Raw genomic sequence first — 26,844 nt, 5'->3', positions numbered from 1 at the left:
GACTAACAAAAGGAAACACTTCTTCACGCAACGTGTGATTGGTGTTTGGAATATGCTGCCACAGGAGGTGGTGATGGCCACTAACCTGGATAGCTTTAAAAAGGGCTTGGACAGATTTATGGAGGAGAAGTCAATCTATGGCTAACCATCTTGATCCTCCTTGATCTGAGATTGCAAATGCCTGAGCAGACCAGGTGCTCGGGAGCAGCAGCAGCAGAAGGCCATTGCTTTCATCTTCTGCATGTGAGCTCCCAAAGGCACCTGGTGGGCCACTGCGAGTAGCAGAGAGCTGGACTAGATGGACCCCGGTCTGATCCAGCTGGCTTGTTCTTATGTTCTTATGAGGGATGTTGTCTCCTACCAGCCTTCTGAGCAGAACACAGACCACGAGGGGGCCAGGAGGGAAGTTAAGTTGGGGACCCAGACCAGCAGGGGGCTGGCTTCCCGTGGGTTCTGGTGGGAATGTTGATACTCTCGTGCCCTGACCCCCCCCACTGGCCCCACTGAGAGCCGGATTCTTCCCAATTCCAGCAAAAGCCCCTCATCTTCTCGAAGGCTGTAACCCAGAACAGCGAGGTGCAACACAGGAGGGCCCGCACAACCCTCCAGCCGGCCTGCACGAAAGATGAGATGGCTGCCCTGGCCAGGCCAAGGAGACCGAGGTGAGCAATCCCAGGAGGGATGAAAGGGGCAAAGAAGGACATTGACACAATTAAACAGAGCAAGCAAACGCTAGTGGTTTCACTAGGGTTCCTGGGTAGGAATGTTGATACTGGTACTGGCCCCACTTTGGGCCCCACTGAGAGCCGGATTCTTCCCAATTCCAGCAAAAGCCCCTCATCTTCTCGAAGGCTGTAACCCAGAACAGCGAGGTGCAACACAGGAGGGCCCGCACAACCCTCCAGCCGGCCTGCACGAAAGATGAGGTGGCTGCCCAAGTCAGGGTGAGCGAGGCCAAGGAGACCCCGCTGCGAGGTGAGCAATCCCAGGAGGAAGGGGATGAAAGGTGGGGGCAAAGAAGGACATTGACACAATTAAACGTTGAAACAAGCAAACGTTAGCCGGTTTCACGTTCACTTGATCAAACGGGCGACCTTTATTGTGTTTGCAAGTGACCGGAGACCTTCGAGCGGCAATGGCTGGAACGCCTGGAGTCTTTCTCAGGAGTAGCGGTCCCGCCCCCAAACGGAACTCCAGCCAATCATGAGACACCACACCAGCCATTGCGATCGTGAGGGAGTGGGGAGTATCTCATTTTCAGAATGCGAAATAGGCCTAGATGTCTTCCATTGGAAACAGCTGCGTTGGGGAGGCTGAAACCTGGATTAAAAGATGCAGTTTATTTCAAAACTTGGTTTGACCTAGAACAGGTGTTACCAACGGGGTAACGTGTTTAATAAGAGAGCACCCATGCTATTTAATCTTTGTTTGCATGATCTTGCCCCCACATTGAATAGTTTCAACTTTCATTGCCCCTATCTGAACGGTGTGCCTCTGTCTATTCTCCTTTATGCCGATGATGCAGTTTTATTATCAAGAACAAGATCTGGTCTCAGAAACATGCTGACTAAGTGTGGTGAATACTGTTCAAACAACAGGTTGGTCATTAACTCAATTAAGTCTACAATTGTGGTTTTTTCCAATGTTTTTAGACCTTCAAGTTGGTCTATCCAAGGTGCTGACATCGAGCAAGTTAAATTGTTCAAATATCTTGGGATAATATTCCATCATAAGTCAACCTGGACCACACACAGAGTTAACACCCTTAAAGCCTGCAAAAATTTATCCATGCTTTGAAATTCTTTTAATATCAATGGTGGTAGATTCATTACTGTAAGCGTTGGAAGGTGTTTAACGCTAAGGTGGCCCAGCACCTTTTGTATGGTATCCCCATCTGGATCCAAGCATGGCATCAGAAATTGGAACGCATCCAATCCAATTTCCTATATAAGATCTTTGACACCCCGCATTGTATTGTATTGTATTGTATTATTCGATGTCCCCTATGGTGTTCTTTGTTTGGAATCAGGGCAACATTTATTAGAAACAAGGGCACGGGTTGTAACTTTTAAGTTTTGGCTGTGTCTTTGTTTCTGCACTGACCCTAACAGTTTGTCCCAGTTAGAAATGAGAGAGCTTCAGCTTTTGAAATGGTGGCTACATATTGAAAAAAAGATCTTTTCCTTGGGCTTCTCTTGGGAGGTCTAAGAAACCGGACCGAAAAAATATATACAAGACTCACGTATGCTGCTATAGTGGCTTCAATGTATTATACACTCATATTTCTCAACATACATAAAATGCAATATACACAATGCTTATTAATATTTCTATTCTCAATAGACTCCCTCGGAAGGAGTGTTGTAATCACTCCTTATGTGCTAAACACAATTTGCACCTGGCTCAGTCCACCGTATCATGAAAAATGAACAATTTTGCTCTTCATATGTCCATATCCAAATTAATGGTATTCTCCTTATATTTGCAAGGTTCTTATCCTTCAGTGTGTATTACTGTTTTGGATACGTGGCTGAATTCTTACGTGATCTCCTTCCGTAGTCCATTTATAGGAGCCTAGTCCCCAAGTGGAGAAACAATCAGCAAGCAGACGCTAGTCGCGTAACTAAAGCTTTTCGATGCCTTCTTCAGTGCTCCATCTTCAAGAAGCAATGCAACACGTTAAAACCATATAAATATATATGCAATCTTGTGAATCTATACATGTGTCTATTTTTTAACTATTTAACCAATAATTATAACGTGTTAATAAATATTTATACAAACGGTGTAATAACCATGTAAGTGTAATGCACTTACATCTATCATTGTCCTTGTCTTTCTGGATCTTATCCTGCTCTGCATTGATGTAATTTAAATGTTATGGGTGGTTCTATATATCTATTTCCTATGTAATCAGCTCCAGCTGTGGCTGTTCTTCCTATCTTGCTATTTTAAAGAAACATATCCAATACCATTATAGGTAACAAGAAAAATCTAATTCTCTGTTTAAGCCTGTTTGAAATAATTTAAAATATAGGACCACTTTGTTTCTTGTTGTAAGAGCACTCTCCTCGTATCTACATTACTGTCGGATCGTTGGCAATGATACAAAACTACAAATTGGAAATCCTGGGCTGTGTGTTTCTTCAAAATGAAATGCTCAACCAGTGGTTCATCTTCTTTTTTTAATCTTATATTACTTGCGTGTTCCTGCATTCTGACTCTCAAGACACGCATCGTTATTCCGACGTACACTAACCCACAAATAATCATATAAACGCATTCTTTTGTTCCACATGTTGAGAAGTGATTTATTTGCCATGTTCTATTTGAATGTGGATCCTTAATTTCTTTTGTGTTTAAGGATTGTGGACACATTGTGCAGTGTCCACATCGGTGGTTAATTTTTTGAATACTTGGATAACCATAGATGAAAGTCAAATATTTGAAATTCTTGGCACTTGTTTTATGCCTAATAAAGGTTTTGGATTTGGATTTGGATTTGGTTTAATAAGAGTTAGCTAATAAGCTTGAGCCGACAAGGAATAATTAAATAATTTTTATTCCGAACCCACAGAGGGTTTTAGAATCAGAGGAGTCGCCCTGATTATACAAATGTCACAGTTCTTATAGGATAAAAACAGCTGGTGCACCATAAATGTTGCAAAGCCAAATCCTGTCAGTTCATGACGTTTCAATATTCTCATCATTGTTAATCATGGCGATACATTGTTAAATAGCATTCTTAAGAATATGGTTTCTCACATGGCTTGACTCACACTTTGCTTTAATTCTGCTGACCAGTTCTTTTCTTACACACACACTTTTTCATCTGGTTGCTAAGTGAAAGTATCTTTTCTTTGAAATGTGGGAAGAAACAATAGGGCTGTTTAGAAAGCAAGGTGCCTTTGCAATATTTTTAAGCAAGAATTTTTAATATTAAAATGTCTTCAAAAAGACTTGCTTAAGTTACATATAAGTATGTTTTAGCTGAAATGTTTAAATGCTTTATTTCTATTTTCTAATTTCTGGGTCTGTGCTTTTAGATACGCTCTAGTTGAAGATATTATTTTCATGAGCTTTGACTTGAACAGAATATTAAAAAGTATCTTTTTCTGGAATGCAGGAACATTGAATGCTTTCTCTTAACAAAGACACTTTTTATGATTCTGTGCAATGACTTTAAGCTGTATTTTTACCAGAATCTTTTTCAGAGACCTTAATTAAGGGCTACATGATTTTGCCTCAGAAAACCTTAAACAATTTAGTGCAAAAGGCCTGTAGGCACAGAACTTCACAGCTTATGGTTGTCAGCATAGAGATGTAAAAGGCATTGACTGGCTTAATATAAAATAATTTCCCTGTTCTGTGCCTACACAGGGGTCTGCAACCTGCGGCACTCCAGATGTTATGGACTACAATTCCCATCAGCCCCTGGCAGCATGGCCAATTGGCCATGCTGGCAGGGGCTGATGGGAATTGTAGTCCATAACATCTGGAGTGCCAAAGGTTCGCCACCACGGGCTTAGCTTAACTGCCTTAACTGCCGCTGATAGAATGTTCACTCTTTTAAAAATTTATCCCGGCATGCAATACTCAGGTGCCACTGACTTCAATGGATGGTTAGAAGGTCACATTTTGATCAGTAGACGCAGCTGAGTTGCGTTGGCCTTCAGCTAATGAACTTATTCAGCTTCTGCCTGGAAAGGCTAAAGAAAACCAAAAAACAACGTTTTAATATAAGAACCAAACTTTTAAAACATGTCTGCTGTTAGGTTAAATTAGGCCTTTCTCCACAGGCCCCCTTTCTAAGGTCAGCTGTGTCCAAATAGGAAGAGTTGGGAAGATGAGTCTCTGCCCCCAAGAAGCTTACAATCTCTAGTGGGAAAGGGGTGAAGGCCCTGGAAGGGGCCCGGGGAAAAGTCAGAGTCTCCAGAGGGGCAGACCCCAGGAGAGGGGTTTTTTGGGATCATTAATGGCAGGGTTCTAATAGGCTCTGTTTTTTGTTTCAGGTGTTGGTGCCCCACCTCAGCCTGGCCCAGGAGGCAGAATACCTGAAGGCCTCCTGGGGGATGGTCGGGCGCCTGGACCTGGAGTGGGTGAGGGTGGGGGGGCTCTTCCTCCTTCACTCACTCCTGGGCCAGGCATACGGCATCATGGAGGCAGAGAAGGAGGTAAGTTGACCTGACCTAGGGCGGGGGCAGATATGGGTGGAAGGAAACAGCTCAACTCTTTCCTGGAATGGAAAAAAAGGAATCGGGATGATTTATGGTCTTTACCTCTTCAGGAAGAAGCCTTTAAGGACCACGTGGCTGCCATTTTGTATGACATTTGGCAAGGCCGGGGAGTGCCAGAGGAAATAAACCATCTCTAAAAGGTCAGTTTGCCTGGCACATCTGCCTGCCCACCGTTTGAAACAGGTCGCAGGGTTGGACTTCGGCGAGCTTCGTGAAAAGCGATGACACCAGGCCTGATGTCACGGTGAGAGGCACAGCCTCTGTTTTGCCATTCAAGAGGCGACTCACTGAAATGACCAAGGATCAAGCCAGAATGAATCCAACCGAGCAGATGCCTCTGAGTGACCTTCAGAACCGCAGAGTGTTTGGAAAGACAGAAGTGCAGAGCAAGGAAGCATCCAGGGAATTATCGAGAGGCTGTAAAACTTCACAGGGACGTGTTCAAGGCGAGGCTCATTTGGTCAGGAGAGAAAACACGGGTTTTCAATAAGCAATGACTCAACCATCGTTCTTTTTGGCACCTGGAGAAATGCTCCAAGAGAGCCCGGGGTTCAGATCCTTTGGAGTCTGGGCAGGGGGATTCCTTCAGGGACAATCAACCCCCACGCCCTCCATTTTGGGCAGCTCTGCTTCTGCATAGGGTGCTGTTGACCCTCCAGTATGGACGACTGGAGGGGAGGGATGGGCCAGGCCAGGCCCAGAAAGATTCCCTGAGCCACCGTAGTCGATCTGGACTGTGTTGTGAGTCCTAACGCAGCAAGTTCATCTTGGAGAATTTGATTTTTGTGCAATAGATCCTTTTCTTGGCCATGAGGATCAGCCATCCGTTTCGAATTGTTTTTCAAAGTTCTCAACTCCACTTCTAGACTTCTCAGCTTCCGGTTTTTCCTCCGTCTCTTTATGATACTGCTCTTCTTTCTTCCTTAACCATGCTTGACTTTTCTCATATTGCATTTCAACACTCCTTTTCTTTTCTTCTGTTTGTTTAAAAAAACCTTACTTCTTCCACAGATGTTTCATTCGAACTGCTATCATCTTGCTGTTGATGTGGATTTTCAGTAATCTGCTAGCTGACCCATTGTTTTGAGATCTGTTGTCTACTTTTACTTTTTCTCACATCCTTTGTGCCCTTAGCAGCTACTGGAATTATTTCCCTCTTTTCCACTGAGGAAATCAAGTTTTTTGGCTGGGCCTAATATTTCTACTTCTGGTTTAATACACTGGTTTTCCTTTACAGAAAGCTCCCCTGCTTTCACAGCCAACCTTTTTTCAATAGCTGCACTTTCCATTTTTTCCTGCAGCCTCTAATTCTTCCCATTTCTGCTTGTTTTTTCTCTTCAACCCAGTGGCGGAGTGGCAAGGGGACAGGGGGGTGCGTTGTGCCCTGGGCGCACGCCTGGGGCAGAAAATCGCCCTGGCCCTCCCCCTTTTTCTTGCTCCCCCGTGTCTCCCCACAGCCCCCCCATGATGCCCCCCTGCCCACGCCCCCTTCCTACACTTACCTATGTTCCTTTTCTTTTTCTAGTACTTTTTCAGGCTGAAAAAAGCAGCCTATTTACAGTTCAGGCTCCAAAACGGCCTGAGGAACTACAGTTCCCAGGAGACCTTGGGGCCCACAAGGTCTCCTGGGAAGTATAGTTCTTCAGGCACCAGGCACAGTTTGGCCCAGCTACGCCTCTGCTTCAACCTCTTTCCATAGTTGGGCGTTTTCTTTCTCCAAAGTCAGGAACTTTCCTCCTCATGTTTTTGACATAGAACTTTTGGCATAGAACAAAGTATCTAAATGAATATAGACATTATCTGTTAGATTCTATGTTTGACTGATTGAGATTAATATGTCATATGATATGTCAATATGTCAATATGTCTTTGTACTTTTTTTCTTTTTAAAAATTATATTCTCAATAAAATTATTATATTTCTTTTTAAAGTGTATGCTCTTCTCCTGATCCAGGCATTCCACTAAGGCAGCGGTGTCCAACTCTGGTGCTTCAGATGTTCATGGACTACAATTCCCAGCAGAGGCTGATGGGAATTGTAGTCCATGAATGTCTGAAGTGCCAGAGTTAGACACCCTTCAATAAGGCTATCTGCCGCCTCCCGAGAAACATATGACCACCAGAAGGGGGATGGTGCGCTGTAAGCTTAGGGGAAATGGAGGATTCTTCAAAATCATGAAACAATGGCTTCTTTAATTGTACTGCTTCCTATAATTTTGTGCTTTACAATCAGAACAAATTCAACTTCAAAACATGTACAGGCCATTTTGCTCTTTTGCCTCCTTTTCCCCTGTTAAGCTAACCGTAGGATCCGGTGACTGGCCATAGATAAATACCCTTTGTCTTTACTTTTTCATGGGAATGTAAGAGATTATGAACCAAATTGTTTTCGAGGTCTTCTCTTCCCTGCTGGCACCATAAGTCTGCCCTTTTCTGATACAAACCAGAATACAGTTAAACGTTTAGGCTCTTTGTCTAGAAAAGTAGGGCAACTGAGAACAATGCTGATAAGGTGAGGCTGGGCTTTAGTTCACAGGACGTCAAAGGGGTGAAACACTGACTTCTTCCAATAAGGGCACTTGCCTGTCCTGAATGTTTTTGGGAAAGGGATGATCCCCTCCCTTTTCAGTGATTGATTGATGATGATTGCGTTTTGGGGTGTATTCTTTCTAATGCTGTTCTGATGTAACCTATAAAAAATAAGAAACTGCATCCATTTTGTGTGGCACCTCTGATACTAGCTTGCCCTTTGTTGGCCTGAATAAGAATTATTTCTTTAATTTTATTCCTTGTCGGCTTAAGCTTTTGGGGCTTAAATTTTCTTACGAAAGTTACCCCGCGGTAACAGTGTCATGGGCCATTCCCTGAAGAGCGATGAATCCTCAGGGGATGAGCAGAGCCCAGTAAGCCCAGACCAGGTTGGGAACCAAAAGGACTGGGCTTGGGGCAACCAGGGCCCATTCAGGCGTTACAGGATGAACAACAGCCAGGTCAAGACTCAGAGCCAGATGTGCCTTCAGAAGCATGCCATGAATCCAGCCCTGCTCCAGCTGCAGAGACTTTAGAGCAGGCATTATACGGCCCGCGGGCCACATCCAGCCCACCGGATGACCCTGACTGGCCCCCCTGCCTTGCTGGGGAGCAAGGCGTCTTTGAAAGCCCCACAGAAGCTGGTTGCCTTGGCTGCCGGCTTCTGCGGGGCTTTCAAAAGCGCCTCGCCCCCCTGCCTCTTGGCCCAGCCCTGCACAATATTTTCTGTTTCTTATGCAGCCCCATGGAAAAAATAATTGCCCACCTCTGCCTTAGAGAATGGAAAGCCCAGAAGGAAAATTTGGCCTCATAGTAACAAGCCTGCAACTGCCCCTTCTAGTTTGGCTCTGTATATTACTTTATATGCATAAACTTTATTCTGTATTCCATGAAACTGTATAATGATACATACAGTGTAAGGCACCCCATTTTCACTTTTAGGGACAAAGTCTGCAGGTGTCATGGTCAGGATTGGTGGCACATTGAAGCAACTGCACTGGCCTGTTGTAAGACAATAAGAAATACATTACAGCCATTACACGGGCTATTGTAAACAGACAGGAAAGAAAGAAAGAAAGAAAGAAAGGAAGGAAGGAAGGAAGGAAGGAAGGAAGGAAGGAAGGAAGGAAGGAAGGAAGGAAGGAAGGAAGGAAGGAGGGAGGGAAGGAAGCGCTTAAAGGAAGGGAAGAAGGAGAGGAAGGAAGCGGTATGCAGTGAAGCGAAGGAAGGGAAGGTAATGCAAGCAAAGGAAGGGGAAGGAAGGAAGGAAGGAAGGAAGGAAGGAAGAAGGAAGGAAGGAAGGAAGGGAAGGCAGCGAAGGAAGGAAGGCAGATGAAGGAAGGTACGTGAAGGAAGGAATAAAAGCGTGAAGGAAGGAAGGAAGGAAGGAAGGAGGGAGGGAAGGAAGGAAGGAAGGAAGGAAGGAAGGAAGGAAGGAAGGAAGGAAGGAAGGAAGGAAGGAAGGAAGGAAGGAAGGAAGGAAGGAAGGAAGGAAGGAAGGAAGGAAGGAAGGAAGGAAGGAAGGAAGGAAGGAAGGAAGGAAGGAAGGAAGGGAAGGAAGGAAGGAAGGAAGGAAGGAAGGAAGGAAGGAAGGAAGGAAGGAAGGAAGGAAGGAAGGAAATCAGGACAGTTTCCAAAGATTAAAATAAAACATATTGCTTGGCTGACATTTAGCTGTTACACAGGGAAGCAACACTTTCCTAAGTATGTTTCACTTTAGAAATTATCATTGTCGTTATCCTGTCTGTTCCCTGCCCCTTGATGGAGCCAGAAAGGAGAACAGGTAAAATCCAGTGAGCTGCTTAGGCAGATCAAAGAGATTGTGCTACTTCATGGGAAAGTTTGATTTGTTTTCTTTCAGTAGCCAGCCCCTGCACACACCACACCAAGCAACTCTTGAAATTGCATATATTTTCCAAAGCAGTTTGCCACACTACACAAGGGAGTGCTGTTCTAAAGTTCTGTTGCATGGATCTTTGAATGTCGGCAATAGTTTCTTAGATGCACCATCTAACTAGCCTTGATACCACAGCAGTACATTTATGCTGTACACATTCTCTTGTAATGCCCACAAATCACAAAAGAGTAAACCAGACTGAACAGCTGAGATATTAACCTCAAATGAGACCGTGTTGAAACAAATGAGACCGTGTTAAAGGGCAGGGAATAAATACAAACAAAGAGGTACGAAAAGCATTATAGTAAATTACCTATAATTCTCTTTGCAAGTGACGTTGATCTTTCGGTTTTCTAGGAAGCTTTTCAGCATTTTTATAGATGGCCCTGTGCAAGATTCGCTAGGAAAAATATATAAACCATTGTTGTTAAGCTCATTGAGATGATAACATTTACAATCTGTGTACAGGTACATTTAATTTTTTTTTAATTAAAAAAGAAAATCACATCTCCTTGCCTGGTAGTTTGCAAAAAATAAAATAAAATGTGATCCTCCAAGTTGCTAACATTTGAGAATTGCAGGGATAAGTGAATCACTATCTTAGGGAGCCCCCTACTGTTAAGAAGCAATACCTGAAACCAAATAAACCACAATTTTTTCAAATGCAAAGCAACCATTACAAAAATAGAAGATGGGATCCAACCAGTTCTCTCCACTCCTCTAGAAGTGGTTATTAATTTTTTCTGAGTGCCAAGAAGGGGTTACTATTCTGCCCATTTTAAACTGAACCATATATGTCAAGAAATATCTTATTCGGCAAGGGCAAAACATACCTTTGATTTCCCTCAATGTCCTGCATAAGCCAAACTTGTACTGTGGAGACTTTTTCTGGATTTAAGTAAAGTATTTCAACACTTCCAAAAATGCTGGCCAAACAGCATCATGAAAAAAAAGGAACAGAAAACACTTTTAAATAGCTCGACTAGGGATGATGGCTAAAATCTCCAGTCATTACAAGCCACTAATATTTTCAGAAAATCCCCTGAGCGGATTGTGCATTTGTGGGGAGTCCTGCATGGCTGCTGCGCGGCTGCCGGTTTGTTGAAGCAAGGGGCCAGAAGCTGCCGTGAGGACCATGAACCCGCACTCAAAAGGTCCCACAGCAAAGGAAACCGCAGTGTATTCACCTCCATTTTGTAAGTGGGGAAACGGCCAGAGTTAGTTTGGAGCTGAGGCGCCCCAAGGTAGGCAACAAGTAGAGATAGAGAGCCACCTGGCATCCTGCCCCCACAAGATAACGGAAACAATCTCACGAGACCAATGTGTCAGGTGAAAGCCTAGTTATCTACTCAGTGTGTGAAGTCATAAAGTAAAGATCCAGGGAAGAAAGCCCCAGAATGGCAGTGGTAACATATAGCCAGCTGGTTACATATATCTTGTAGCAATTACACTGAGCTAGGAATGCATCTCAATCACCTAGATACAATCCCCTTGACAGTCCCCCAACCCCAGTCTAACGCTGCCACTTGTCTGCTACACAGAAGCAGGAACATACCTGTCATTTCTGAACGCACCGTTTTCAACTGACCCATTGAGCATGCTTGGACTGTACCACACGCGGCTTCTGCAAACTAAAACAAGCTTTGAACAAAACAATGGATATTTGAACAGTTAAAAACTGGCTTTCTGTGCAGTAGTGTTGTCAAAGGCTTTCACGGCTGGAATCACTGGAGTGTTGTGGAGTTTCCGGGCTGTATGGAACACGGCCATGCAGCCCGGAAACCCCACAATGGTCCATTCTGCGCAATAGTTTTCTAGAATTGTCAACCCAGAAATCTTCAACAGTCTCTCACCTGTTGGTAGCCACAAAATCTGCTTTCATGAAAAAAACAGTTAAAACATCTATCAGTTGCTATTTTCTTTAGCACTTTAAGGCTTCTCTGCATTAATGCTTTGAAGCAAGCAAACAAGCAAAAGGTTTGTTTTCTCAGTCACTGATGGCATGAATCTGCCCTTGCAAAAGCAAACTGACTGACCTCAGAGTGAGTGTTCAAGCATTAAGACTTGTTTTTACTAGTCATTTAACTTTGTTAATTTGTAAATTATAAAAGCATGATATATTTTAATATTATTTGAGCAGCAAGTTACAGAACGTACCATCCTGGATGCCATTTTCCAGTATACTGAACTGGGGTTGCTCTCACATTCGTTCCATTTTGGGCAAGAGTTGTAGTCAATTCCTAAAATAAATGTATTTTGGACAAAAATATAAAACGGGTATCTTGGGCCCTAAGAGAAAGAAGATGGCAATACAATACAATACAATACAATATAGTACAGTACAATACAAAGACCTTTATTAGGCATATTTGTGCAACATAAAATTACAACAAGAAAAAGGTATAATGTATGCTGTTAATTCACTCTTAGCGACATGATCTCAACAAGTAGTGAGCTGTTTTCCCTAAAATCAGCGGATCATTACTATTAAATAGTTTTACCATGCAAACTTTGGGAGAGGTTTTACTAAGGTGACCAGATGGTCACCTTTGTAAACCGGGACAAGTGGGTGGGTAGGCGGGCAGCCGCGCGCACGCGTTCATGCGCACGCAGCCGCAGGAGCACACTGCCTTCTGGGGTGCTCCCTGTCAAAGGGCGGGAAACGGAGCTGCCCTAGAAGGTCAGGTTCTATGCGCCCGCGTAAGAGTAGTGAGGCTGCCTGCAGACTGCCTTGCGCTCTTGAAGGCTGCGCGGCGCAGCCTTCCAAAAATCGGGACACTTGAAAAAACCTGCGGGACGCGGGACAAATTGTTTTAAGGCGGGACTGTCCCGCCAAAAGCGGGACGTCTGGTCAGCCTAGGTTTTACCCATGGTTGATTCTGCAGAATCTCCCTTCCTGCCTTTTCACATCTAATATTTGATCAAAATAGAACTAATTAGAAACTGGCTCCAGGTTCTTAGGAAGAGGAAAAGGTTTCAGAGATTTCAGAAGACCACATGTACATAAATGGCTAGGGTTAAGCAATAAAACTCACTTCCTGGAAATGTCTCTTTGCCTTGAAAACCCCTACAGGGGTCGCTTTCAGAAGTGAGCTTCTGTGCCGCCCTCACAGGGCCTTTCCCCTGACTTTCACCTTCCAAGCCCCGCTGCCGCTTACTTGAGGAGAGTAGCGCGGGGTCCCCTGGCATTCCCCACGACACGGGCGGCGAGCATGCCGCCATGACGAAGTCGCCTGTCACGCCCCCTCAGCGCATCCTCTGTGCCCTTTTTTAATGGCTTTTGGGTCGGGGACGCCTCGGCTGCTGGCCTGGGATGCCGCGCACTGAGAGCAGCGCGTGGCATAGGGGGGATCAGGGGGAGTGGGGAAACACCCACAGCCTCCCCACAGTTTTATAGGCAATCCTATGCATGCTAAATCAGAAATAAATCCCTAGGTAAGAGAGTGTCGCTTGGGGTTCTCACAACACAAAGAAAAAAAACCAGACTATGAAAATACTCAATGTTTGGAGTGGTGTCTGAGGTTGTTTCTGAGCTGAGACTTTTTGGTCCTGTCAATTTAAATTTTTTCTACTTCAGATCTTTGGGAATGGAACAAAATTCCTGGCCTTCTACCTGACCAGTAGAAAAACAAACAAACGCAAAACTTGATTTTTTTTCCTTATAAAGAAAGGAAGCTCTTCTTACCTGGCTCACTGTTGCTTCCGCACCATGACATCCCATCCGCTATGTAGCCCAGCAGGGTATCCTCGAGTGTCAAGACATCCTGATTAGCTTTTGTGTAACGATGTACAAGGTTATTGGTCTTGCTCCAAAACAGTGACTGCAAGGGGGTGGGGGGTGGGTTGTGGGGGGTGAGGGGTGGAAGCAATGTTGACGTTGTGGCATCATTTGTATCTCAGTGACAAAGTCAAAGTCCATGTTAACAGTTGCCTATGTTATTGTATAAATACGCAAATACAGAACACTAGGCTAAGTGTATCAGTGGTGATGTTTACCTAGAGCTTGTTCAAGGTATTTTGTTGCCCAAGCAAGGCAATGCAGCCTTATAATTTGGATACTAAATCACATAAGATAAAAGTCAGATCATAATTCTGGCTCCCCTTCTTCCTGACAAATAATTACTTGTCATGGGTCTTTATTCCACGAGGCCACCTGAGGAATTAAAGGTGACTCTGGAGAGGGGGCAAGTATAATGTAGCATATATGTACTTTGAGAAAATCTGGGGTAATTGTTTAGAGTTTAAGGGTATGGAAACAATTTTAGAAATGCCTAGCAAATCTTTGCAGAATGTATAAAAGGAACTGGTTCCTGCTACTTAGCTGGCTGCTGGCCACTGACTTCTCTAAGGGTGTTTCTGCTCCCTAAGTATGAATGACTACCGAAACAATTATATTTCCCCCCCACAATGTTCTATGGTAGGAGTCCCCAACCTTTTTCAGCTTGTGGGCACATTTGAAATGTTGATAGAGGTGGTGGTGTAACCACAAAATGGCTTCCACAGGAGGTGGAGTCACCCACAAAATGGCTGCCATGAAAGGCAGAACCAGCAACAACATGTTAGGGAATGAAGAAGAAGAGTTGGATGTATATCTCCTCTTTCTCTCCTGTAAGGAGACTCAAAGGGGTTTACAAACTCCTTTTGCTTTCCCCCCTCACAACAAACACCCTGTGAGATAGGTGGGGCTAAGAGAGCTCAAAAGAACTGTGACTAGCCCAAGGTCACCCAGCTGGCGCGTGTGGGAGTATACAGGCTAATCTGAATTCCTCAGATAAGCCTCCACAGCTCAGGCGGCAGAGCCGGGAATCAAACCCGGTTCCTCCAGTTCAGAGTGCACCTGCACTCACAGGGTGTTTGTTGTGGGGGGGTGGGGGAAGGGAAAGGAGATTGTGGGCCCCTTTGAGTTTCCTTACAGGAGAGAAAGGGGGGGGATATAAATCCAAACTACTACTACTACTACTACTACTACTACTACTACTACTACTACTACTACTACTACTACTACTACTACTCTTCACACTATTTCAGGGTCTTCCATGGTCTCTACCATACAAATATGGGCAATTCCTAAGAAGACTGTAGACCCCCCCCCCCCTTATTCAAAATCATTTTAACAGGGGGCAATCATCTTTGCCAGCTGTCCCAATAATTGCCAAATCATCTTAGCTGCATCGCAGTTGGCCTGTGAATCAGATAATCCCAGTTGGCCTGGGAACGGTTATGGGTGGGTGGGGTGATTGACGTTTCAATCCATGAAGAGCATGTTAGAAGTGTTTTAGAGAGCTGTCTGTCACGTAGGGAGGTGGGTTGTTGCTGACAGGCGCTTTTTATCAGTCTACCCAGCTGCCCTCCACTGCCTGTGCTGTTTTCCTCCCCACCCCCTTTCCCAAGCATGCCTCTCTGCAGTGAGAAACCCCCGTCCCAGAGACCCCTACCCTCAGCCCCCTACACTCAGACTGTGGGTGTGTCCACAAGGGTGTCCCTGAAAATCCTGTGTTTGAAGAAGCAGGTGCTGTTATGTTGTGGAAAAAACCGTGAATGTTTGAAGCGCATCTCTTTCCAAACCTCCTTGTGAAACAGCCTGCCGGATGGAACGGGCTTCCCCTCTGCTGCCTGAGTTGCTTTCCTCCCCCCCTTTCCCAAATGCGTCTCTCTGGAGTGAGAAAACCCCTCTTCCCCAAAAGACATCCATTTGAATACACAAAGTCCTCTTTGCTCAGACTGTGGGTATTCTAGCAGGAGTGTTATTGAAAACCTGGCTTTGAAGCGCACCTCCTTCCAAACTTAATTGTGAAACAGCCTGTCCGAGGGGGCTGCTTTCAAAGGGCAGAGCATCCTTGAGGGTTACACTCCAGAAAATAATTTAATAAACAGAAGGACAGAGCTGGTTTTGGTGGGTTTTCCGGGCTACGTGGCCATGGTCTGGTAAGGTCTTGTTCCTAATGTTTCGCCTGCATCTGTAGCTGGCATCTTCAGAGGTGTATCACAGAGAGAAGTCTGTTACACACTGTGTAACACAAGAGCATTTGCACCCTTTTTTAAGAAAGGATTTTTCCCTAAAAGAAGAAGCAGCAGCAGCAGCAGCAGCAGCAGCTCTCCTCCTCCTCCTCCTCCTTTTCCTCCTCCTCCTTCTCCTCCTCCTCCTTCTCCTCCTCCTCCTCCTTCTCCTCCTCCTCCTTCTCCTCCTTCTCCTCCTCCTCCTCCTCTCCTCCTTCTCCTCCTCCTCCTCCTCCTCCTCCTCCTCCTCCTCCTCCTCCTCCTCCTCCTCCTCCTCTGTTCACATGCAGGCCAGGTGTCCTTTTCTAGCACCTGGCTAGAAACTCGTGCCAACAACTAAAGCATGCCTCCCTCCCACTGGTCCAGGCTTAATGGGTGAGAACAGGTGAGGCCTGGGTAGCTTACATTCTGAAATGAAGAGCTACACGGCTGCCACAACCACTGAAGCGATGTTTCCCCATCTGCAGAGCCAATCAGAACTCTGCTAGCCTGCTGGGCACAACCCACTTCTGGCCCCAACCACCTCCTGAAAATGCACAGCAGGTGCCAGAAAAGGTATCCACAGGTGCCCTGGAACTTGTGGACTGAGGGTTGGGTGCCCCTCTTTTATGGGAACTCAAAACTCTGTTATGGAGAAACCAAAGTAAATACGGAAGTCCTTGCTTAGGGACAGGCACATAAAATAGCATTACCTTGTTACATGGGATGGAATGACTTGCCAAGTCCATTAAAGGTTGATAATCTTCCTCTCTCGTACTGCACGGATCCTTGTACATAATTGCTCTCTGCAACAGTTCCCAGATTTTATGGCAGTCCTTGCCGCCACTGGAAGATACAAACACAGGGAGAGTTGCAGAAGTTCTACCTAGTCATTCTTCAATCAAAACTCTCTTAAATAAAAATAGGGTATGATGAAAACATTAGTTAGATTTGGCACAATGCACATTTGTGAACCTGTTTTCCCAATGGAACACTATATGAGAGATGGACTCAAAGTACAGGAAAAGGGATTCCACCTAAACATTAGGAGGACTTCATGATGGTAAGGGCTGATTAACAGTGGAAATCACTGCCTAGGAGTTTGGTTGAGTCTCCTTCTTTGAAGGTTTTGAAACAGAGGTAGGACGACCATCTGTCAAGGATGCTTTGATTGTGTATGGCAGGGGGTTGGACTTGATGGCCATTATAGTCTCTTCCAACTCTATGGTTCTATGATTCTAAGTCAGTGATGGCGAACCTTTTCAAGACCGAGTGCCCAAATTGCAACCCAAAACCCACTTATTTATCACAAAGTGCCAACATGGCAATTTAACCTGAATACTGAGGTTTTAGTTTAGAAAAAACAGTTGGCTCCGAGGCATGCGTTACTCGGGAGTAAGCTTGGTGGTAGTCAGTGGCTTGGCTTTGAATCAACCATGCAACTCTTCCAATGGGTGAAACCTAGGAGGGTTTACTCAGAAGCAAGCCCCATTGCCAGCAAACAATCTTGCTCACAGGTAAAGGATCACGCTTTAGTTCTTTGCATGAAAATCAGTGGGGTCTAACAGCACTTAACAGGGTTACCTACACTGCTTCCCCCAAACTAGGTCTTAGGTTTAATGCTAATAATCGAGCCAAGTGGCCCAGGACAGCCTAGATGTGGCGGGGGGGGGGGACATTTTTTTGCGTGCCCACCGAGAGGGCTCTGAGTGCCACCTCTGGCACCCGTGCCATAGGTTCGCCACCACTGTTCTAAGTTAATCCCTATGGTGATTGAAGGTACAATCGCATCACACAGACCATGGCGAGAAAATATGCATATACACCTCAATTGAAAAAGCTGTTAGAATTAGAAACTCAGCCCTTACTGTCAGAAAGTTTTTCCTGATATTTAGGTGGAATCTCTTTTCCTTCACCGTGAACCCATTGCTCCTTGTCCTAGTCTCTGGAGCAGCAGGAAACAAGCTTGCTCCATCTTCAACATGACATCGCTTCAAATATTTAAACATGGCTATCATGTCACCCCTTAACTTTCTCTTCTCCAGACAAAACATCCCCAGCTCCCCAAAGGATATGGAGTTTGGATCTTTTACGATTTTGGTTGCCCTCCTCTGGACCTGCTCCAGCTTGTCAATATCCTTCTTGAATTGTGGTACCCAGAACTGGACACAGTATTTCAGATGAAATCTGACCAGAGTGGTACTATTATATCCCTCGATCTTGATCCTATACTCCTGTTGATGCAGTGCAGAATCACATTAGCTTTCCTGGCTGCTGCATCACATTGACGAATCATGTTCAGTTTGTGGTCCACTAAGACTTCCAGATCCCTTTTCACATGTACAGGTGTCACCCATCCTATATCTGTGCATTTAGTTTTTTTCTGCCTAAGTGTAGTATCTTACATTTATCTCTGTTGAAATTAATTTTGTTACTTTGGGCTCAGTCAGAAGCTATGAAATGACGTCAAGTTTTCTTTGGTGTCAACGCTCGTACACGCATGCCTGGGGAAGCTCTACTGTGCTTTGCCTCCGTGCACTCTGCTTGTAACGCTAAGGTATCTCTTACCAGAGAGATGACCAACACCCTAGAGGTTTCTGGAGGTTTACAATGAAGAGAGAATTTTTACTTGTGCTGTATGAAACCTCACCAAGAGCATACATACATGTCTTGAATGAATTAGTGGAGCTTGTCACTCTATCAAAAAGAGTGAGAAAGAGAGACAATTGGTCTGGCATCCATCCTTAAATCTCCCCTGTATAACAAACTCCAAGAGAACATGGTCACTCCCACCTAAGGATCCACTCTGGCCAGTGGTGGAATCCAAAAATTTTAATAACAGGTTCCCATGGTGGTGGGATTCAAACTGGCGTAGCGCCAATGGGGCTGGGCGGGGCATTCCTGGGCGGGGCTGTGGCAAGGACGCAACTGCTGCGCCGGTCCTTGGGCGGGAAACGAATGCACGCAGGCGCAGGCTGCCACACACGCCGGTGCACCTCCTGCTAGACTGCTTCAAGTTCTGCACGCTACTGCTGAGAGGAGGGGCGTAACTAAGGCAAAAATCACGTGGCAAAATCACCAATTAGTAACCCCCTCTCGGCACATGCAAATAATTAGTAACCTACTCTCGGGAACCTGTGAGAACCTGCTGGATCCCACCTCTGACTCTGGCCCTGTGGCCTCTTTCACATCAAGCAGACATTTTCTTCAGGTTGGATTCTCAGTCATGCCCACGTTTTCCCCCTCTGAAAACCCTAACCCTAAGACCAGTTCCAAAGCTGCTCCCCTAAGACCAGTGGCGTAGCACCAAGGGGATGGGGTGGGGTGCAACACACCAGGTGTGCAGCAGTGCGGGGGCATGGCGGGGGCATTCCGGGGCAGGGCTGAGGTGTTCTGTGGCGGGTGGGGCCATGGTGGGGCGCAGGGCTCACGCGTGCCCTGGGCGCAGCTCCCCCTAGCTCCTGCCCTGTTTAATGCGGAAGCAGGTTCTGGTGGGGTACAGCTTCTCTGTACCACTGATTGCTGACCCCGAACCTCTGTCCGGTCATACAGGCTCAGAAGTGCAGTTGTGCTGACCACTATGATGCGCCTCCCCACACACTTAACCCCCCTACTTTCATCCATTGGCAGCTCACCTATGAACAGAAGACAAAGCCGATTAAATGGATCGAGAACACAGAACTGGGTTCCCTCAATTTGCAGGCAGTGTTCTGCCCCACCTGCTTCAGAGACAGCCCCCCACCCCACTTTTTCATTTAAGTCGGAGTAAAAGAAGTTTAAAGGGAAAAACCCTGAAATCTCCACGTATTGTCCTCCCCCAAAGAATGTGCATCCCACTGACCACCCAGGACAAAATCCCCATGTGGAGGAGATCTAAGAGGAATAGAAAGACTTGGCAAATTGAGCTATACTTTTTTGGTTTTGAGACAGATTTTTTTTCTCCTTTAAGCTATTGAAAAATGTGTCTGCTTGGAGAAATGGAGAAACTGAATGCTTGTTGAATTCAGAAAATAGATGCTCTTCCAGGCTTGGTTATTTTACTTGCCAGTTTCTGAGTTTTTGAAAAGGAGACTTTTCAATGTCCTTTTGTCTTTTTTGTTTTCCTTTGGCCAATTAACATGTAAAACTCCCCCGAAAACAAAGTAGAACTCTTTCATTCAATCACAAGCTACTTCTCAGGCAGACCAAATACTGGTGCTAGCAAATTCCCAAACTCAGACATACAGCACTCCCACAATTCACTTCTGAATGTTTCAGTTGTATTGTGGAATGTGGACACAGAGATTTTCCCCTGAATTATAATAATTTCATTACAAATGATGAACGTCATTGATGTAGTACTTAGGTAATGATAGTAGGATCTGTCACGGACCTTGCGCAGGGTGGAACTTGTGACAAAAATTACTCCAGCTAATGTCACTAGTATAAGGTGACCAGATTTTCACCTTTTTAAAGTGGGACGTGTGCGCGCGCGCCCACGCCCGCAGAAGCACACTGCCTTTTGGGGCGATCCCCGGTTTGGGTGGGAACTGGGAACGCCCCAGAAGGCAGTGTGGCGCGGGAGGCTGCCGCACTGCCTTCTGGGACGCTCCCCTGTTTCCCGCCCTGTCTCAGGGCGGGAAACAGGGGAGCGCCCCAAAAGGCTGTGCGCTCCTGCAGCCGCGTGTGCAGGAGGCTGCCGCACTGCCTTCTGTGACAGGGCGGGAAAAGGGGAGCACCCCAGAAGGCAGTGCGGCAGCCTTCCAAAAATCGGGAGATTTAAAAAACCCCACGGGACACAGGACAAATTGCTTAAAAGCGGGATTGTCCCGCCAAAAGCGGGACATCTGGTCACACTACACTAGTACTCTATACAAGATGCTTCTGTTTCCCTTCACCAGGCAGAGATGTCCTTGCATCGGGTGCTGAATGAAGCATGCTTTAGGGATATGAACTCTCTCTCTCTCTCTCTCTGTCTCTCTCTCTCTCTCTCTCTCTGTCTATCTATGAACTGTATACATATGAAGTCTTGACTTTTCATAATATGAAAGTCAAGAGTCTTGACTTTTTCATATTTTTATATAAAGCCATTCTTATCTAACCTTTTACAAGTAATATTATTCTGTTATTAGCCTTCTTTTGAAAGTCAGAATAGATGAAATACCTGCGACACATTAATTATACAAGCCAGAAATCAGAAGTTGCCCTTCTTACTCCTCAAAAACATGTGCAAATAATAGAATACTGGATCTATTTTGAAACATTAGTACCATATTTTAGTTGTCTTTCATACTTCTCCTAAACATTATTTAGACCTATCAGTACAATCCAAGAGATACAATTTCCATTTCTCATGAAACTCCTGTTATGGATGTCTGTCTACAATACTAGTGAGTTTTGCCATTGTAGCATATTTGTTTATCTTCTCTTCAAATATTTAACAGTCAGGACAAGTGTCTCCTTTCTATCTGTATGCCAATACTACTCTGGCGGTAGTCAATAAATAAAAGAATAATTCTTGCAGTTTTCTGGCAAATTATTTGGTGGAATTCCCAATAGTATAGTCTTTGAAGCCGTTTAGAACTTGATTTCCAGAATTTTTTGGATTTCTGCATGTATTTTTTCCCCAATATTTATTCACTTTTTTACAAGTCCACCACATATAGTAAAATAAATTACTTTGCTTGACCTGGTCAACTTCATGCCAACTTTAGGGTATTAAAACAAAACAAACAAAAGAAAGCCCTTCTGATCCTTCTGAAGTGGAGGCTTGAAGACAGGGAGAAGCAAGAAAACCCAAAGAAAGCCTAATGCATATGAATCTCCTTCACATTCCCTAGGAAGGGAGAGAAAAAGGTGCACTTTGAGAGCTTTTGGAAACCACAGGGATTTTCTGTGAAATAGTGAAATTGTGGTGAGTTCCAAAGAGGGGGAAATGAGTGTATAACTGAGAATGCAACCTGAAGCAAATGTACATTCAATGCGAAGGAGCTCACAAGTGTGTAAATGGCCTACGATTTTTGCTCTAGAACTGACCAATAATCAAGGAAGGGAATGACTTGAGTGAGTTTTCCTGCACAGATGGAATCAATAGTTATGTTCAGAAAGGCTGTAAATTAAATTGTGATTATTGCGTAGACACATAAGAACGGAACAGGAGAAAAGAAAAGTAGGCCCGGGATTTGTGCCTCGGAAACGGTTAATTTCTGTAGCAAAGCTACAAGCTTGGAACAAAGACATCTTTTTTCTCCCTCTAGTCATGATTTCTGAAACATTCATGGGTAGGAGGCAATAGGTTTCCCTGGAACTCAAAATCAAATAACACAGAACAATGAAAGAAGCATAAAGAGTTTCAAAGAGACAAAAAGGGTCAAGATCTCAGGGGGTTTTTGGCTAGTGAGAGACACATAAAACAATAAACATCTTTGCTCTTCTACCTGATTATATGCATGTTCAGGAGGGACATGCTTTTCAATCAGGTATCTGGGTAGCAGGATTTATTAGGATCTTGCACAGTTTCCTTGAGGGTTGCTCCTCGAGATCTGAGGGCGGAACCTAGCAAAGTACCTCAGTAGGATATAATGCCAAAGCGTCCAATTCCCCCCTCCCCACCAGAAATTTACTTCAGGGGAACTGGCAACCCTAATTTCCTCCAATTAATTTGGTATTCAGAGATCTTGGCAAAAATAATCAAATGCAAAAGGTCTGGTACCATATTACCCACTTCGAGAAGAACCAACAGGGCTTTGTCAGCATATACAGTGGAAATTTGGCCTCTTGCTCTTAAATCTTTAAGTCTGCCACACAGAGAGATTTGGCATTTCATGAATCGGAGGTCCTAAAGGAATGTGAAATAAAAGGAGATATGGGATCATCTCATGATTAGATGAGCAAAGGCCATATTCTATAGGAGAATAATCCTGTTAATGGATACTCCCCTTTTCTGGTGGACAGAAGGATGGGAACCAGAGAAGAAGAAGAAGAAGAAGAAGAAGAAGAAGAAGAAGAAGAAGAAGAAGAAGAAGAAGAAGAAGAAGAAGAGGAGGAGGAGGAGGAGGAGGAGGAGTTTGGATTTATATCCCCTCTTTCTCTCCTGAAAGGAGACTCAAAGGGGCTTACAAGAATCATGATGATGCGTACCACAGGTTCTAAACAGATACTGTGACACACAGAACATAGATAACCATCAAAATCTTCCTGCCAAACATCAAACACAGGTGCCCTTCCTGAATCTCATATTGGTTTTTGACAACCATCACAAATAGCATGGCATAAACCACAGATGCAAGGGAAACGTTAGGAACAAGACCTTACCAGACCACATGGCCACACAGCCCGGAAAACCCACCAAAACCAGCTCTGTGCTTCTGTTTATTAAATTATTTTCTGGAGTGTAACCCTCAAGGATGCTCTGCCCTTCGAAAGCAGCCCCCTCGGACAGGCTGTTTCACAAGGAAGTTTGGAAGGAGGTGCACTTCAAAACCAGGTTTTCAATGACACTCTTGCTTGAATACCCACGGTCAGATCGAAAAGGGCTTTGTGTATTCAAATGGATGTCTTTTGGGGAAGAGGGGTTTTATCACTCCAGAGAGGCACATTTGGGAAGTGGGGGGGAGGAAAACAACTCAGGCAGCAGAGGGGAAGCCCGTTCCATCCGGCAGGCTGTTTCACAAGGAGGTTTGGAAAGAGATGCGCTTCAAACATTCAGGGTTTTTTCCACAAAATAACAGCACCTGCTTCTTCAAACACAGGATTTTCAGGGACACCCTTGTGGACACACCCACAGTCTGAGTGTAGGGGGCTGAGGGTAGGGGTCTCTGGGACGGGGGTTTCTCACTGCAGAGAGGCATGCTTGGGAAAGGGGGCGGGGAGGAAGACAACACAGGCAGCGGAGGGCAGCTGGGTAGACTGATAAAAAACGCATGTCAGCAACAACCCACCTTCCTATGTGACTGACAGCTCTCTAAAACACTTCTAACATGCTCTTCATGGATTGAAACGTCAATCACCCCACCCACCCACAACCGTTCACAGGCCAACTGGGATTATCTGATTCACAGGCCAACTGGGATGCAGCTAAGATGATTTGGCAATTATTGGGACAGCTGGCAAAGATGATTGCCCCCTGTTAAAATGATTTTGAATAAGGGGGGGGCGTCTATAGTCCTCTTTCCCAGACAGGATGATGGTTGTGAATGATGCCCCCCCCCACCCCCCATTTGCTTTCTCCATCAAGCAGTAGCGGAAACCTACAGGATGCAGGTGGGAGGTTGCCTGCCATACATACTTAATTTACTAAACACATGTCTCCCAAAAATGCACTTTAAAATTCTGCTTCCATTTCTAAGTGCCCTCTTTTGCTGGCAGGATTTCTGAGCCTTTGGGCCTTTCCCCACTTACCTTCTGCTGCGCGTTACTCGGGCCAAGTAGCGCGGGGTCCCGGGGCACTCCCCACTACAGGGGCGGCGACAACGCAGCCGCCCCGACGCTGCTGCTGTCGCGCCCCCTCAGCTGGGCCATTCCTGGCGCTGGAAAAAATGGCGCCTTTTGACGACCCCGCGCAGAGCACAGGGTCGTGGGGAAGCCAGGGCGCGCGCCAGAAATGACGCGCACAGTGAGTAGCGCGCAGCGACAGTGGTAGAGGGAAAAGTGGGGAAAGGCCCTTTGAGACAGAAGTCAGCAACCTTTTGTGATTCAGAGCAACAGTGTAAGACTGCCTGTTTCCATAATCGAAAATGCACAGCTGATAATTGTTACTGATAATTGTCTAGCTGCTTAATAATCCATAAATCTGCAGCAGCATAAACATTAGCCGTTGTGAGTCCCAGTGGCTCACAAGAGAACTCATAATAAGTAATCAAGAGACACAGGAGTATCCCAGGAGATGGTCACAGTGCTCTACCATAAACCTGCATGTGGTTCACATCTGGATTGCTGACAACTGTTCATCTCTATCATTTCCTGGTCTGCGAAGCATTGCTAAGAGTCCTTTTGGTCCCCTGAACATCTTTGCCGGCTTTTGCTTTCACATACTGGTTATTCTAGCATCAAATTGACCCCTCCCATATGCCTGAGCTTAAAGGCATAACAGAAAGGTTCTGTTTTCTTTTGAAAAGTCACATTTATTTAGTTCCATACTGAGCCACATTTGGCTCTGGAGCTATAAACTGCAGGCCCTCGCTTTTAACAGATGCATGACAAGGCAAAATTCACAAGACGAAGTTTTTCCTGCCCCTACATACGTGGCAAACAGAGGTGGGATCCAGCAGGTTCTCACAGGTTCCCGAGAGTAGGTTACTAATTATTTGTGTGTACTGAGAGGGGGTTATTAATTGGTGATTTTGAGACATGATTTTTGCCTTAGTTACGCCCCTCCTCTGCTCCTCAGCAGTAGCGCGCAGAACTTGAAGCAGTCTAGCAGGAGGTAGTAACCAGTGTAAGCGTGGCTCATGCCTTCGCGCCTGCATTCGTTTTCTCGCCTAAGGATCCGGCGCGAGCATGTTAAGCGTCCTTGCCACAGCCCCGCCCAGGAATGCCCGCCCATGCCCCCATTGTGCCCCGCCCAGCCCCATTGGCGCTACGCCACTGTTTGAATCCCACCACCATGGGAACCTGTTACTAAAATTTTTGGATCCCACCACTGGTGGCAAAGTTACATTTCTTCCCAATCAGATGAAAGAAAGCATTAACCTACTTGGAGGAAGCCGCCACATCTGTGCAAAACCAGCAGAAACGTGGGTGGAAGCCTGGAATATTGAAATTTTTTAAAATGCCCAGAATACAAGCACTCTTATGTGGTTTGCTCTAGAATAGTTTCAACCCTGTTCTGTCAATAAATGTTCACATTCAGCTCCGAGCCCAATTCTCAGCAAACGCTACCCGCCTCCACACTGTGTTTATGCCTCAGAAAAACATTCTGGCGGCTTACCTGAGCTCAGGATTCATGGTCATGATATAGTTATAACATCTCCCCAGGACGATTTCTTGCAGGTTTTGAGTGGTTCCCTTGCCTTTCCACTGAGATAATCCTGTGCCGGTGGTCCTTTTCTTTTCTGGATTCATCACAACAACCACTAGTATCACCACCATGGCCACGATCAGCAGAACCATGACCCCCGCTATGACCAGACTGAGTTTGGGACACTGCGTCCTGGGAGAGCTATTTTGGAAGGGCATCTTGAGGGGTGATCTCTGAAAAGCAGGCACAGCTGCGGCTTCAGTTCCCTTGGTCCCTGGCAGGCGAGCGGCTTTCTAAGTTCACCCCGTGCCACCTCCTCCCTCTCTCTTTGCCTTTCTGTTCACGTGCCGACCGGGCACAAAGGCCGACAGTCAACTCAGAGCGGCCCAACGGAGTCTTTGCAGTCAGCACAGACAGACAGACTGCACCTGAATCCAGACCTCACAAAACTCCTCCTGAACTTTTTTGGGGGGGGGCGTTATCTGATGGCTTGTGCACACTTTTTATGGGACGTAAACGCTGGTGGTCTTGTCCTTGAAGCGGTACCCATTTGTGCTGCCTTGTTCTTACATGCTGGACTTCTGCTTCTGCAGAGAGGTGATTCATCCCCCACCCTCTTGAACAATGCAGAGAGACTACTTTCAGTTCTGGTTGCCACATCTCAAAAAGGATACCGAAGAGATAGCAAAAGTGCAGAGAAGGGCAACGAGGATGATTGAGGGACTGGAGCACCTTCCTTATGAGGAGAGGCTGCAGCGTTTGGGACTCTTTAGTTTGGAGAGGAGACGTCTGAGGGGGGATATGATTGAAGTCTATAAAATTATGCATGGGGTAGAAAATATTGACAGAGAGAAATTTTTGTCTCTCACAATACTAGAACCAGGGGGCATCCATTGAAAATGCTGGGGGGAAGAATTAGGACTAATAAAAGAAAACACTTCTTCACGCAACGTGTGATTGGTGTTTGGAATATGCTGCCACAGGAGGTGGTGATGGCCACGGACCTGGATAGCTTTAAAAGGGGCTTGGACAGATTTATGGAGGAGAAGTCGATTCATGGCTACCAATCTTGATCCTCTTTGATCTCAGATTGCAAATGCCTTAGCAGTCCAGGTGCTCGGGAGCAAAAGCCGCAGAAGGCCATTGCTTTCACCTCCTGCATGTGAGCTCCCAAAGGCACCTGGTGGGCCACTGCGAGTAGCAGAGAGCTGGACTAGATGGACTCTGGTCTTATCCATCTGGCTTGTTCTTATGTTCTTATGTTCTTAC

General features: G+C 45.5%; 1 protein-coding gene across 1 annotated transcript; it reads right to left on the bottom strand.

The window, feature by feature from the left end:
* Positions 1-6,714: 6,714 nt before the first annotated feature.
* Positions 6,715-25,853, bottom strand: LOC125439720 (ADP-ribosyl cyclase/cyclic ADP-ribose hydrolase 1-like). Its single transcript, XM_048508853.1, is given in 10 exon segments — positions 6,715-7,016; positions 8,679-8,767; positions 9,976-10,062; positions 10,496-10,588; positions 11,218-11,263; positions 11,266-11,293; positions 11,820-11,902; positions 13,348-13,483; positions 16,352-16,484; positions 25,546-25,853. Coding segments are annotated over 9 exon segments (918 nt in total). The 5' UTR covers positions 25,794-25,853; the 3' UTR covers positions 6,715-7,016; positions 8,679-8,703.
* Positions 25,854-26,844: the final 991 nt, after the last annotated feature.

This window comes from Sphaerodactylus townsendi, linkage group LG10 (assembly GCF_021028975.2).
Source record: "Sphaerodactylus townsendi isolate TG3544 linkage group LG10, MPM_Stown_v2.3, whole genome shotgun sequence".
Taxonomy (NCBI): domain Eukaryota; kingdom Metazoa; phylum Chordata; class Lepidosauria; order Squamata; family Sphaerodactylidae; genus Sphaerodactylus; species Sphaerodactylus townsendi.
Note: the sequence above shows the minus strand (reverse complement) of the source record. Positions and strands in the feature narration are given on the sequence as shown.